The sequence below is a fragment of the Cyprinodon tularosa genome, unplaced genomic scaffold, assembly GCF_016077235.1.
Source record: "Cyprinodon tularosa strain WSP-4 unplaced genomic scaffold, ASM1607723v1 ctg350, whole genome shotgun sequence".
Classification (NCBI taxonomy): Eukaryota; Metazoa; Chordata; class Actinopteri; order Cyprinodontiformes; family Cyprinodontidae; genus Cyprinodon; species Cyprinodon tularosa.
Window position 1 is genome coordinate 131,938 of NW_024039064.1, and position 14,185 is coordinate 146,122.

The following is a 14,185-nucleotide window of genomic DNA, read 5'->3' on the forward strand; positions in this document are numbered from 1 at the left end:
CTTTTTAATAGCGGACCAGTGGTTAGTAATGTTTGTATCCCCTGATCCAGATGTGCTACCTGTTTTTTCAGGGCCCTGTGTATTTTAAGGCTGGTCCTCATAGGTCATACAGACTGTACAGATTGTACCTTCAGGACCACTAAGCAAATGTTTTTTTTTTCTTTTTAAGCGTGAGAATAAATGTGAGTTTTTAGTTCCTTAGACTTTGAAGGATTCCTCTGCTTTGAACTTGAGTTTCTCTCACAGAAAACTACAAGTTCTCGCCTGAAGTAGTGAGAAGTGATTGTTAAATGTAGACGGTAGACGGACCATGGACATATCTGGCTCCTTCAGTACCTGTACTGATTTTCAGAGCTCAAAGCGTTTGGTTTTTAATCACCAATTGTCTTTTGATTTTTTTTTTTTTTTTGCAGTTGCAACCCAGATGTTTCTCTCTACTAACCAGTGCACACCCATCATTGCGTTATTTGTTAAGGAACTGTCAACTGTCCTTGTGGAACAATCATCGGGCCACAGAATGTAATGTAAGCTAATGGTGCTTTCAGCCGCCTGTGTCGGAGTCATCGCTGAGCTTTTGCCTTTTCAGTGAAATCTGTTCGCTGCAGATGACTTTCCAGGTGATGAAGGGGTTTTGCATTGGAAACATGGAGGGAAATGAAAGCTTTAGGCGTTTTGTTCTGCAAAGGCTCGCTGGCTGTCCTCCGATACAGACGGCTGGAGCAGATTTCTTGTCGGACTGTTTGAGCCACATGACTATGAAACTTTCTCTATAAACATCCCTGTTCTAATAAAGTGCTCTAGAGGTGTGACTGGTTCGGTCTACGGCTTTCTGTGTGCATTCAATGACTGCTGGGGATTTTAAAAGTTAAAACAAGCCTCACGCTGGCTTCTATTTTCTTTTACAAGTTACAGTATAATGTGTTCTTAGGTGCTACTGGATGGCGGACTATAGTTTTGTGTTGGTGGGAATACAGCTTGACAAAAAAAATGCAGTTCCTGTTAAGACATGAAGTTTCTCACTCCAGCCCTTGAGGTGGCCATACATGTGCTTTACTGCTAAAGCAAACTTGCGCTTAGTGAGTTCATCGCCACACGGACGGAGAGAGTTGAAGCCAGTGTGCAACATACCCTGGACCAGAGCATAAAAAGGCCTGAAATTTTATTTTTTTATCTTTGGTACAAACATTTATTTATCCTAGTTAAACCTGGAAAATTCGGTCAGCAAGGAGTAATCAGTGGATTATTATCTATACCTAAAACTAATACATTCGAGTTGATTTAATGAATTTAGTGTTAATCAGTAAAAAAATAAAAATAATTTTCATTATGATCACAGAGTGTGGGAGCGGCCATTTTTGCCCAAATATAGTAACACCTCACTCCTGACATCTTCCGGCAGTGACGTCACTGTGCGGTAAGCCTAGCGCCAATCTCTCCACCCCTCTTTAAAAGCAAAATCAATGGGAACTACTAGACAGATCTGGACGTTGTAATACATCTGGTAAAAGTGAAATATTTCCCATTCATGATCCATCACGGGTTTGTTGTTGAAGAGGGAGGATTTGCCATCGAACTTCTGGCCAGAGAAAAAAAACATATGTAGCCAATATTTGAAAGAAGAATGTTTTCAAGATGGATAATAGCGCGTTGTGACAAACACCAGATACAGCACTGGGACTGGATCAACAGCCGATAGCGCACCGTGACGTCACAAACCAGTAGGGGGCAGTAGTGTTCTTTGACAAACATGGATGCCTCCAGTAAAGAACATTTAAATGAAAATCACTTTAAATTAAACACATTTATGGAATGGTATTTAATAATTTTATATTTAAAGTAATTTCAGGAGTTTGATTTCTGAATATTTCCTATAATTAATAAAATGTAATAATTTGTTGGGGTTTTTTGCTAAGATTTAATTCTTGGAAAACTGTCATTCAAGTTGATCTCAAAATCCAATATGGCCACCTAGCATATAAACTTTGAATCGTTCATTTGGGTTCATTTACATCTCAACAAAATAAGACATTTTCATGTCAAAAGACCAAACTATTCAATGTTTTAATTTGGAGGGCTCTCTAAATTTACACACTAATAAACGAGCTGAGTTTGTGGCAGATTGTTTTTATTACAGCCATCAGGCTTTATGTGCAGAACCTGCTCAATCTGAATGTGGATGGAGGGAAGGAGGAGAGAACAAGTATTTTTTTTTTTAATCAAAGGTATTATTTTTAGACATTTTCTATATAAGATTTTATAATTGGCAAGGTAAAGCTAACTCATTTAGTATATTATGGGAACCACAAACCTATGCTTGCAGACCCATGATCTAACAGATGACAGCTGTTCCTATCTTAAAGGTATAGTGGAGGATGTTCCTTTTCCAGGTGGATCATCAAAATAAGTGGTCCTCTTAGTTGTCAATCATTGTGATATGTTTGCATAAAGCCGCCCTACATGCTCATCCCCATTTTCATTTACCAATGGTGAATCTGACAGTGGAAAAATTGCAAATGTTCTTTTGTTTACTCTCGGAAGCGGGTACGGGGTTGTGCATGTGCCTTTTTTTTTTTTTTTAGTGCAGAGGGCGGGTCTTTTCAAAAATCCCTTTATTGTCCCACAAAGGGTAAATTTACTCTGAATTGAACCCATCCCCTTGGGGATCAGTGGGCTGCCATTGTGTGGCGCCCGGGGAGACGTGTGGGGTTAAGGGTTTTGCTCAGGAATCCAGAGATGAGGCTATGGGGACCGAAACGGCTACTTACAACCTTCTCAGAGCTAAAGCACACTGCTCTAACCACGAGGCCAACGCTCTCCATTTATTAAAGTTAACTGTACACTGCAAGAACATAAATTAAGTTAAATAAAATCTTAAAATCTCTCTTTTTGCCCCTAAATTGAGCAGGTATATTAAATATAACGACGGAGTATTAGGGCCAGGCTAGAGATTTTTTTCTTCTATTTCGAGAATAAAATTACAAGAATAAAGTCTGTAAAATTAGGAGAATAAAAGTCACAACAAGAGTAGTAGTAAGATTACGTGAAAAAAAGTCATGAGAGTAGTCGCAAAATTACGAGAAACAAGTTGTATTTCATGACACCTCTTAAAAGAAGCGCTTTCTTACCTAAAATGAGGAATTTTGAGCATCATGTGAAGTTATACCTTTATTATCCTACCTACCAGCTCAAATCAAGGGGAAATGCATTTAATTCAAGAAAAATTGACCTGTATTTCAATTTTTATAGTGTTTGCTTTCAGAGCAGGGGCAGGGCCCCCTGTTCAAACCCGTCTGGAACAGCCCATGTCTTTAAACGTAACCAAATCTCTCCAAAGACCCACTTATAGTAACCAGAAAGTCCTCAGATGAGCTTTAGAGCACCAGTGCTTGCAGTGTTACCCCTCACCTATAGTGAGAGTTTATTGTGCGCATGCGCGGCAGGACAGGCAGCTGGAAGCTGCCCCTTTTATCAGCTCCACGGTCGTTACGTAGACCATGGCTGAGCTCCACAGACGCGGCGGAGGGAGATCTTCGGCTACTGGGGGAGCATCTTCCCCCTCCACCGGGGGCCATAGGGAAACATCCGGAGACACCTCCACGGTCTTCGTCAAACTGCTCGCCGCGGCTTTTTACGGCGTCAGCTCGTTTCTGATCGTTGTTGTCAACAAAAGCGTCCTCACCAGCTACAGGTAAAGGTGCAAAGTTCAAAGAGGAGCGGAAAGGGGGCGCGAGGGCGGCGGATTAATACTGAAACATGAGGAAGTGAAGACGGAAACAGGAGCGCAGACTTCCTATCAGTGGAAAAATTGATCAAGCAAAACTAAAAACTTTACACTGCAAATTATCTGGTTCTACTGAGATAAAATATATATTTAGAAGTCTTAGATAATTTATCTTGTTTTAAGACATACATTCTTGATTTAATAATCTTACATCAATAAATCCTGTCCAATGAAAGCCTCCTACTGCATGTTCTCCTACTAGAACATTTTATTAAAACGGAACAAAAACTCATTTGGCCAAGTAAAAGAGTTTAGCTGGCTTTGCTTAAAATTATGTCATCTTATGTTTAACTTTTAAATCTAACTTTATACGTTTTGCGTTCTTTTTACGAACTAGGAGTTTGGTTTAGGATTATTCAGGATGCTGAGATTTATATAAGCTTAAAGTTTTTGGGTTTGTTTTCCCTTTTACCAAACAATCAGTTCAATATCTGATGGTTAAAACTCCCATCAGTCTAATTATGGACAGGCTTCTATATTTATTTATTTATTTTAAGTTAACTATGGTGTTTTTATGACCAATATCACTGAACAACAACATTCTTTGTTGTTTTTTTTTTTTTTTTAATGTAGCATAGAGACAAATACCGTAACAATCCAATCATTGATTTTTTTTTATTTGATTTAACAAAACCATCCGAAAGTATCACATATTTATGAAGTAAAAGGAACATATAATTTTGAAAAGATATTTACTGTTAAAATAAAATAAAAAATACATCTGAATTTGTATTAACCTTCTTTAATTAAAACAAGTCCAGTGCAAGCCGTTTCCTTTTAATAAATCTCAGGATAAATCTAGTTGTGTTTTGGATGAGTTCAGAAGTTGTTTTTTTTCCTTTTAATAAAACAAAGGAGTGAGGAACACAGCAGAGCAGTTGGAGAGGAAGTTCTGGAAAACTTTGAAACAGGATTAGGATTTAAAACGCTGCACCGAGCTTTGAACATGATGAGCACGAGTCTGTCCGCCAAATGATGCAACTATGATGAGACTAGACCTACTGCCTAAAGTAACAGGCCCTGGCTAGGATAGCAAATATTTCAGACATAGAAGTCTGCATTAGTTTATTGGTAATCATGTTTTATTTTAATGCACAATCATCTTTTTAACTAATTTGAATGTTTTTGTTGTGATGTGACCAAATGTGAAGGAAACTTCTTTTGCAAAACTCATTAAAGGGGTCATAGAATGCAAAACCGAGTTTCCATTGTCATAGAAGAATAACGATAGTTCAGTGGGTGAAATGGACGTATGGAGAAGTTCAAAACCTATCGACACCTCCTTACTTTGCAAATCTCACCAATATAAACTTCCACCATAAAACGGGCGAATCCAAACAAAGCCCTGATGTCAATTTGTTTTTTTGACATACGGACCAGCCCATTGGTTCACTGGCCAAAGGAAGGCGGGGATATGAAGTGTCGACTGCTGAGAGCTGATTGGACCAGACCTCAGCAGGGAGCCATGAGTTGCCCCTCCTCAGCCAGAGGGCAGGGGGCTGGTAAGGCATGGGTCGCCGTTGTCCAGGCTACCGTCACCAGGTCCGATTCAGTCACTCCAACCCCCGCTGGCTCCCTAGCCCCGTCCACCGGGGTTCCTGGTCCAGCATCGGAGCTCACGGCTCGGTTCAAATGCCCGGTGTGTCCCGACTACGTGCTGCACTGTATTCAAGCAAAAATCCTGGACGATTTTGAAATTCCCACGGACATTTTTTTAGGTTCAAAAAGTAGGACAGTAAGACATCTGGACCCTACCATATAAAAAATTTTATATTTCAGTGAGTGAGTGCTTGTTGCTATGATGCGTCTTTGCTCTAGCCTTGTGAGACCATCCTGATCTCGCGAGCTTTCAAGATTTCACTCGCTAATCAGTCTGGAGACTCTCCGTTGAAGAAAATTTGGAGCCGTTCACCAAACAAACGTCCAATCAGCGTTGGCTTTGAGGCGGGTTGAGGTGTGACGCAACGAGAAGCGCGACAGTTCAGTCTAAAGAACATGGCGGCTTCAGCCGATGAAACTAGCGTTAGCGTGGCTATCGAGCAAGTTTTATCGGAATTGCAGAGTATTTCTTCACTGAAAGAAGAACAAAACACTGCTCTGGAGGCTTTTCTCAGAGGAAAAGATGTTTTTGCTCTTCTCCCGGTTAGGGCAAGAGTAGCCTGGCTTGTGGTTGTGTTTTCGTCGTCGTTACTACGTCATATACTTCGTTGATCTTCGTTGTTGGTCTATCACCAACATAGGCCAATCAGCTAACCAGTATTTTCGCCCCTTCCCAAAATTACTTCAACGGAAGGTTTCCAGATGGATATGCGGAGCAAATCCATCTGGCGGAGTCAGGTTATCTTTACTCAGCAGCTTCACTCGTTATAAACCAACCAATCAGCGCACAGCTCATCTAAATATTCATGATCATACCATAAAAGGAAGAAAACCTGTCGTTTCATTCTAGGGCTTATAACCAGGCTTGCATTAGGATTCATAGAACAGCAAATATGCCATTTTCAACCCGACCAATATTACACAACCTATTCAGAGACCTTAAGGGCCAGCACCAAATACCCTATATTATCATTCTATCACCCCTTTAAATTTCAACTCCTTATGTGAAGGTTGATCTAAAGCTGGTTGAGCTAAACATCAGCTGGAGGATTTCTGTCTCTGACCCTGCTGTGTTTTACAGGTTTCCGTCATCAACATGTGTTGGGATTGGCCAGGTAAGTTTTTCCTTTTGTGAATCTTTTCCTGTTTCTCTACCTACCGCATCTTTGTGCACCGATCTCTGCAGATGCTGGCCACCATAGTGGTCCTGCGGACTGGGAAACTGTTGGGTGTCATCTCATTCCCAGATCTGGACTTGACCATACCTGGCAAGGTAAGGGGGAGAACAAGGCCATCATTAAACCGACGTGGAGCTGCTGGCGTGTTTTTGACGTGAGCTCTGTCCTTCCAGATGTTTCCTCTGCCGCTGCTGTATGTGGGGAATCAGATCTCAGGCCTATTCGGGACACAGCGACTGAAGTCAGAGCTCGTTAGCGCTCCTGGTAGCGAGATATATAAAACCTGTTTTTTTTTTTTTTGAGAATGTGACACAGTTGCTTGTCGTCCCTATCTTAGCTTACCCATGTTCACGGTTCTGAGGAGGTTCAGTATTTTTCTCACCATGGTGTTTGAGGGATTCCTGCTGAAGTGAGTCAAACCTTCTGCATTTCCTCCAGAAAGTTTCCTATAAAAGGTAGATTTTAACCTCCTCACTCTGCAGGAAGACCTTCTCTGCCTCCATAAAGATGACAGTGTTCACCATGATCTTTGGTGCTTTTATCGCTGCAAGGTGAGAGGGCTCCACTGAAAGAGAAAAAAAAAATACACGTTTCAGTCTGTATGAACTCACTTTCTGTTGGGTTTTTTTTTGCATCGTTTTTACCATAGCGCCGACTTAGCTTTTGATATTGAAGGATACATTTTCATAATGCTCAACAACATCCTGACGGCAGCCAGTGGGGCTTTTGTGAAGCAGAAGCTGGAGTCCAAGGTGAGCAGCAGCAGATCTGGGAGCACTGAGATTGATGAGAAACCTGAAAGAAATTTTCTTTTCTTGCAGGAGCTTGGAAAATACGGACTGCTGTATTACAATGCGTTGATCATGATTTTCCCCACGCTGGCATATGCATATTACTCAGGAGACATACAGATGGTAGGTGTGCAAACAGGAATTTGTGTTCTCGGCAGAGCAGCAGGGGTGGAAACTGGTCCGTGAGTTTTCAAAATCATTGTGATGTCATCAATTTAATTTTTTTCCCCAATACATAACTGGTGTAAAAACAAAAAGGTCTAAAATGCACAAAATAACCACATCTTAAATTATATAACAAAAATATATTAAAGGTATACTATGCAACCGGTGTTGATTTTCCAGCGAGGCTCCCTCCAGAGGGCGAAAGTAAAAGTGCACTGTCGTAAATATGCTCAGCTGTTCTCCTGGTTTCTCCGTCAAGCCAGGCGCGGTTGTTTTAAGCTTAGCAGACAGGCGAACGCAACGAATCACCATGTCTACTGCGTTAACTGACTATTTTGTTCCAATTTTCGAGTTTGAAAATTCTTACTGGTTCCGCCCTGATAACTGCACAAATATCGCCACTGTGCTAGCAACGAGCATGCCTTTCACTGGGGGCGTGTAGCAGTTCTCGCCGTAAAGCAAGACCGACTCTCCCGATGCACGAGACTTCTGAGCCTGTGGGTGCGGGCCGAGGGCTCCTGCAATTGCAAGTACAGTATTTCCCCTACAAACCACCAGGGCGGCCGAGAAAACCTTTGTTCGACCTGAAATGACTTATTTGATCATCCAAAACGTTATGGAACACATTAATTAACTGAAAAATTTTGCATAGTATGCCTTTAAAATGGATGATGCATACAATGTTTAAGAGGTGACGGTAATAAACAGTTCTAGGACGGCGAGCGGTGCTATGCGCCACACAAAGCCACCTTTTTTTTTTTTCTACTTGAGCACCTGCCCCCCAAAATGTCTGTGCACAGCCCTGTCTGTACACTGCAAAAACGATGTAGAAATAAGTAAAAATGTCTTAAATTAAGTATATTCACCCTTAATTTGAGTAGGTAAATGAGCTAGTTTGCCAATGGAATGAGTAAAATAAGATAATTAGATAATATGCACTTGAAATAAGACAATGCAATTGTGTTTTCTTATTTTAAGTGTAAATTGTCTTGTTCCATTGGCAAAATGTCTCTTTTACCTCCTAAATTGAAGAACAAATGCACTTATTTTAAGAAAAAATGACTTATCTCGATTTAGATTTTTTTTTTGCAGTGATATGAGCAGCAGAACATTTAATTTGAGTCTTATTTTGTTTCCTCCTTGGTCTCTGGACTGTTGACCAGAGAACAGCTTTTCCAGTTCAAAGCAGACCCAAACAAGCCTCATGAGACCATCCTGATCTCGCGAGCTTTCAAGGTTTCACTCGCAGATCAGTCTGGAGACTCTCCGTTAAAGAAAATTTGGAGCCGTTCACCAAACGAACGTCCAATCAGCGTTGGCTTTGAGGCGGGTTGAGGTGTGACTAGTGTTGTCACGATACTAAACCAACTCGATACGGATACTAAGTAAAATATTCGATACTCGATACCCTTTTCGATACCACAAGAATAAAAACAGACTCTAAAATTCAACAGAAATATTTTCATTACTAAAAAAATACAAGAAATAAATATAAAACAATAAGAATAATATTTTGAGGTTGTATGCTGTGCACAATATTAAGCAAGCTTGATAAAAAAAAAACTTACAAAATAAAAATTAAGTGTTCCTTCCTTGCACTGCAAAAAAATGAAATGTAAATAAGTAATTTCTTCTTATAATAAGTGCATTTTTTCTTGAATTAAGGTTTTAAGTGAGACACTTTGACAATAGAACAAGACAATTTACACTTAAAATAAGAAAAAAAAACAGTTGCATTGTCTTATTTCAAGTGCATAATATCTAGATACCTTATTTTAAGAGTGAAAATACTAATTCCATTGGCAAAACATCTTATTTATCTGCTCAAATTAAGGGTAACTAGCCTTAATTTAAGACATTTTTACTCATTTTGAGATCATTTTTGCAGTGTGGCTATGTTTTGCAGATGTTTTTCAGTCTGAAACTGAAAAATGCACAGAATTATTCAATTAGATGGCTGAATAGATACTTTTGAAAATGAGTATTGTATCCGGATACAACGTTTCAGTATCGATACTTTTGACAACCCTAGGTGTGACGCAACGAGAAGCGCGACAGTTCAGTCTAAAGAACATGGCGGCTTCAGCCGATGAAACTAGTGTTAGCGTGGCTATCGAGCAAGTTTTATCGGAATAACAGAGTATTTCTTCACTGAAAGAAGAGCAAATCACTGCTCTGGAGGCTTTTCTCAGAGGAAAAGATGTTTTTGCTCTTCCCCCGACTGGCCCCTTCCCAAAATTACTTCAACGGAAGGTTTCCAGATGGATATTCGGAGCAAATCCAGCAAATCCATCTGGCGGAGTCAGGTTAGACCCAAACATATTCAATAGTGTTTATTCTCCTCAGGGAGGGGAGGGAAAATGTGGGTGCTGAACGTGATCTTGGGAAAGTAATGAGATATTTCGCCTTGTAGGAAACTAGACCCCCAAGACTTGTCAATAAACATATGTTTTGTAATCCCTCCACCCTGGTAAAAATAAAGATGTAAGCTCAAGGGATCATCAAAAGCTCCAAATAAAGATCAGTTAATGCTCATCTTGATGGTTTGTAAAGTTTCTATAATAGCTGGTGAGACTGTTGACATGTTTTTTTTGGGAACAGGGACTGGAATACCAAGGATGGGCTGATCAGCTGTTTGTTGTGCAGTTTGTGCTCTCCTGCGTCATGGGGTAACATAGATACAAGACTCAACTTTTTTTTTTCTACACAGAATGTGTTTCTGAGTCCTTCTTCCTCTGTGTTCATACAGCTTTGTCTTGATGTACTCCATCATGCTGTGCACGCAGTGTAACTCAGCACTCACTACCTCCATTATCGGCTGCATCAAAGTAGGTCGCCTCACTTTGCATGCAGTCTCTCCTGGATGAACTAATGCATATATTAAGCTTTGTTTTGCACTTTTTCTCAGAACATCCTGGTCACGTACATTGGGATGGTGTTTGGAGGAGATTATATATTCACCTGGCTGAACTTCTTAGGTCTAAACATCAGGTAACAAATCGGTTTTTCTGGATTCGGTTATAGGAGGAGGAAACTGCAAAGACTGACGAACTTAGCTGATGGATTTCCAGAATTTAGCATACCGGTATTATAAAAAAGTTATTCTTTTTTTTAACAGCATTGCTGGCAGCCTGGTGTACTCCTATATCACTTTCACACAAGAACAAACCAGTAAGAGACGCTTTAAATGTCATTTAATCATCATCCTGTCTGAAGTTTGCATTGTTTTTTGTTAGTCTTAAAGGAGCAGTGTGTAAGATTTACACACTATCTCATCAACAATACTTTGTTGTTCTTCAGTTTTTGCAGCTTTTTTATCCATTTCTGTCTAAAAAGGAACTGAACTTGTTTCTTTTCACCATATTGAACAGAAAAGGCATAAATCTTGGACTGCAAACCCAGCGAAGGTGAAGAGTGATGATCGCCCACCCAGTCCGTGAAGTCCGCACACTTCCAAGAGAAATGATCTGACTTTTTAACTTTGCAGATGTCTCTATAGTTTCTAGAAAACTTATGAATTTTCTAAGCAAGATTTTAACATATAAAGTCAGGATGATTTAGTGATTGTCTCACTGCAAAACCTGATCATTTTTCCTAAAACAAGCCAATTTGCCCTTAAATTGAGCAGGTGAATAAGATGAGCTGACAATGGAACAAGTATTTTTCCCCCTTAGAATAAGATACTTGCAGTCATATGAAAAGGTTTGGGCATCCCTATTAATCCTAATTATTGTTATTTCTAAATATTGCAACAGCTACTTAAGTTTGATATATCTAATAACTGACGGACACAGTAATATTTCAGTATTGAATTGAGGTTTATTGAACAGAAAATGTGCCGTACGCATTAAATCACAATTTGACACGTGCAGAAACATGGACACCTAAGATAAAAAGAGACATTAATATTTAGTAGATCCTCTTTTTGCAAAAACAACAGCCTCTAGTCGCTTCCTGTAGCTTTTAATGAGTTCATGGATCCTGGATGAAGGGATTTTTGATTATTCTTCTTTGCAAAACAATTCCAGTTAAGTTAAGTTTGGTCTTGCTTGCTTCAAATCATCCCACAGATGTTCAATGATATTCAGGTCTGGGCATTGGAATCGTTCCTCTGCATGAATGCCTGAGTAGATCTGGAGCGCTGTTTTGGATCCTTTGTCTTGCTGAAATATCCATCCCGGGTGTAACTTTAACTTCTTAACTGATTCTTGAACATTATTCTCAAGAATCTGCTGATATTGAGTGGAATCCATGCGACCCTCTACTTTAAAAAGATTCACAGTGCCAGCATTAGCAACGCAGCCCCAAAGCATGTGCTTTTGCATACCTCAAGCGATTCTGTTTGTGCTTGCAGAAAAGGCTTCTGTCGCATTACTCACCCATACAGCTTCTCCTGGTGCAAAGTCTGCAGAATTGTTGAACGATGCACAGTGACACCATCTGCAGCAAGATGATGCTGCAAGTCTTTGGAGGTGGTCTGCGGGTTTTCCTTGACCATTCTCACCCTTCTTTGCCACTCTGATATTTTTCTTGGCCTGACACTTTTGGGCTTAACAAGAACTGTCCCTGTGGTCTTCCATTTCCTTACTGTGTTCCTCACAGTGGAAACTGACCGTTTAAATCTCAGAGACAACTTTTTGTATCCTTCCCCCGAACGATTATGTTGAACAATCTTTGTTTTCAGATCATTTTAGACTTGTTTTGAAGAGCCCAGGAGATTCAAACAGGAGAACAACTTGCAACTGGCCCCCTTAAATACATTTTCTCCTGATTGGATACACCTGGCTATGGAGTTCAAATCTTAATGAAGTTACCAAACCAATTTTATGTTTCAGTAAGTCAGTGAAAAGTAGTTAAGGGTATTCGAATCAATAAAATGATCAGGGTACCCAGATTTTTGCACCGGTCAAATTTTGTTTTAATGCGTACTGCACATTTTCTGTTAGTCCAATAAACCTCATTCGATACTGAAATATTACTGTCCATCAGTTATTAGATGTATCAAACTGAAATAGCTGTTGCAAACACCCAAATATTTAAGATTAATAGGGGTGCCCAAACTTTTTCATATGACTGTACATATTCTCCACTAGAAATAAGTAGTTTTTGTTGTTTTTTCTTGTTCTAAATGTTAATCATCTTTTTTCCATTGGAAAAATACCTTGCATACACTGCAAAAACAATCTAGAAATAAGTAAAAAATTCTTAAACTAAGTGTATTCATCCTTAATTTGAGTAGGTAAATGAGATAGTCTGCCAATGGAATGAGTAATTTTACTCTTAAAATAAGATAATTAGATAATATGCACTGGAAATAAGACAATGCAATTGTGTTTTCTTATTTTAAGTGTAAATTGTCTTGTTCCATTGGCAAAATGTCTCAATTACCTCCTCAATTCAAGAACAGATGCCACATTTAAGAAAAAATTACTTATCTAGATTTAGATTTTTTTGCAAGGTACCCGCTTAGGTGTAAGCAAAAATACACTTACAACAACATACTTGCATGTATTTCAGTTTTTACAGTGTTCCATTTTATAGTCATACCAAATTATGTTTATAATTGTTTATAATTATTATCTGTTTATAATAATAAGAATGATTTTACTACTTTGAAAGATGTGGTTACTTCATTTAAAAAGCCATTAATGTACAGACTGATACAGGAAACCAATAAATAATATTTTGTTTTACAAAACAAAGATCTGTATTTTAATTAATTATTTATTAATAAACAATAACTGGAATCCAGATGACTTCATTCAGTTCAGATCTGCTGATTTGAAACTCAGATTGTGACTCTAGGATGAACTATATCTATATGAAAAAAAAATCCAATTTGGTGTCAACTAAGTTGCCCTAACACTAGTTGAAGCAATGTTTTCAACTTGATGGTCGGAAACAAAAATCTGATTGTTCTGTGAACCACGAATGCACCAGAGGTTAGACTCCTAACAGCCACTTGGAATGGATGCTGTAGCTAAGTGCTAATTTTATTTTATTTTTTACTGCCTCAAACAGTTAATCCTAGCCTAACATAACTCCAGGATTAGCCTTTTACATCATTTAAAGATTTTTAAGTTTTTAAGCATTTGTATTGCTGCACCCACTATGGAGAGAATTTGGTTCCATTATTGTTGCCATCAAAGGACATGATTTAAAAAAAAAAAAAAAAAGGCAATCCAGAAATAAAATTTAAAAAAAGATTTCAAATAAAGGTTTTGAGAGTTTTGTTTTTTTTTCTTCAAATTATTTTATAATTTAGATAAGTTTTTTTTTTTCTCACTTTTTTTTTGCCAGATTTCCCTTTTTCAGATTTAGTTTTGTGAATTACTTTTTCAAATAGATTTTTACGGATCACACTTCTGGAGGCGGACTTTCCTTTGGATTTAAGAGTGAAGATGCATTTTTATACGTCAGCCTGAATGTTGACAATATTTTCATTGGTCGGTGTGCGCGCCAAGCAGGGGTTAGTTAGTAATGGGCTTTGAGAGAGCGCAATCTGTCAGGCAAAATTTTAAAACAATGCAACTTGTAAAATTCAATCTAAAAAAAGAGAAATTTGAGAAAGAAAAAAAAAGTTGGATTTGGGAACACAGCAGTTACTCTCAAAACCTTTTCCTGATTAATATTTCCATTTACAAAGCCTGCTTTTAGCTTGCAACAATAAT

General features: G+C 38.8%; 1 protein-coding gene across 1 annotated transcript; it reads left to right on the forward strand.

Annotated features, from left to right (window-relative positions):
* Positions 1–3,426: 3,426 nt before the first annotated feature.
* Positions 3,427–12,677, forward strand: LOC119789934 (UDP-N-acetylglucosamine/UDP-glucose/GDP-mannose transporter-like). Its single transcript, XM_038295137.1, has 13 exons — positions 3,427–3,688; positions 6,462–6,495; positions 6,567–6,653; positions 6,732–6,799; positions 6,896–6,967; positions 7,041–7,109; positions 7,208–7,310; positions 7,380–7,472; positions 10,116–10,183; positions 10,264–10,342; positions 10,423–10,505; positions 10,633–10,685; positions 10,886–12,677. The coding sequence occupies exons 1-13, from the start codon at positions 3,495–3,497 to the stop codon at positions 10,894–10,896; spliced, it is 1,014 nt and encodes a 337-aa protein (XP_038151065.1). The 5' UTR covers positions 3,427–3,494; the 3' UTR covers positions 10,897–12,677.
* Positions 12,678–14,185: the final 1,508 nt, after the last annotated feature.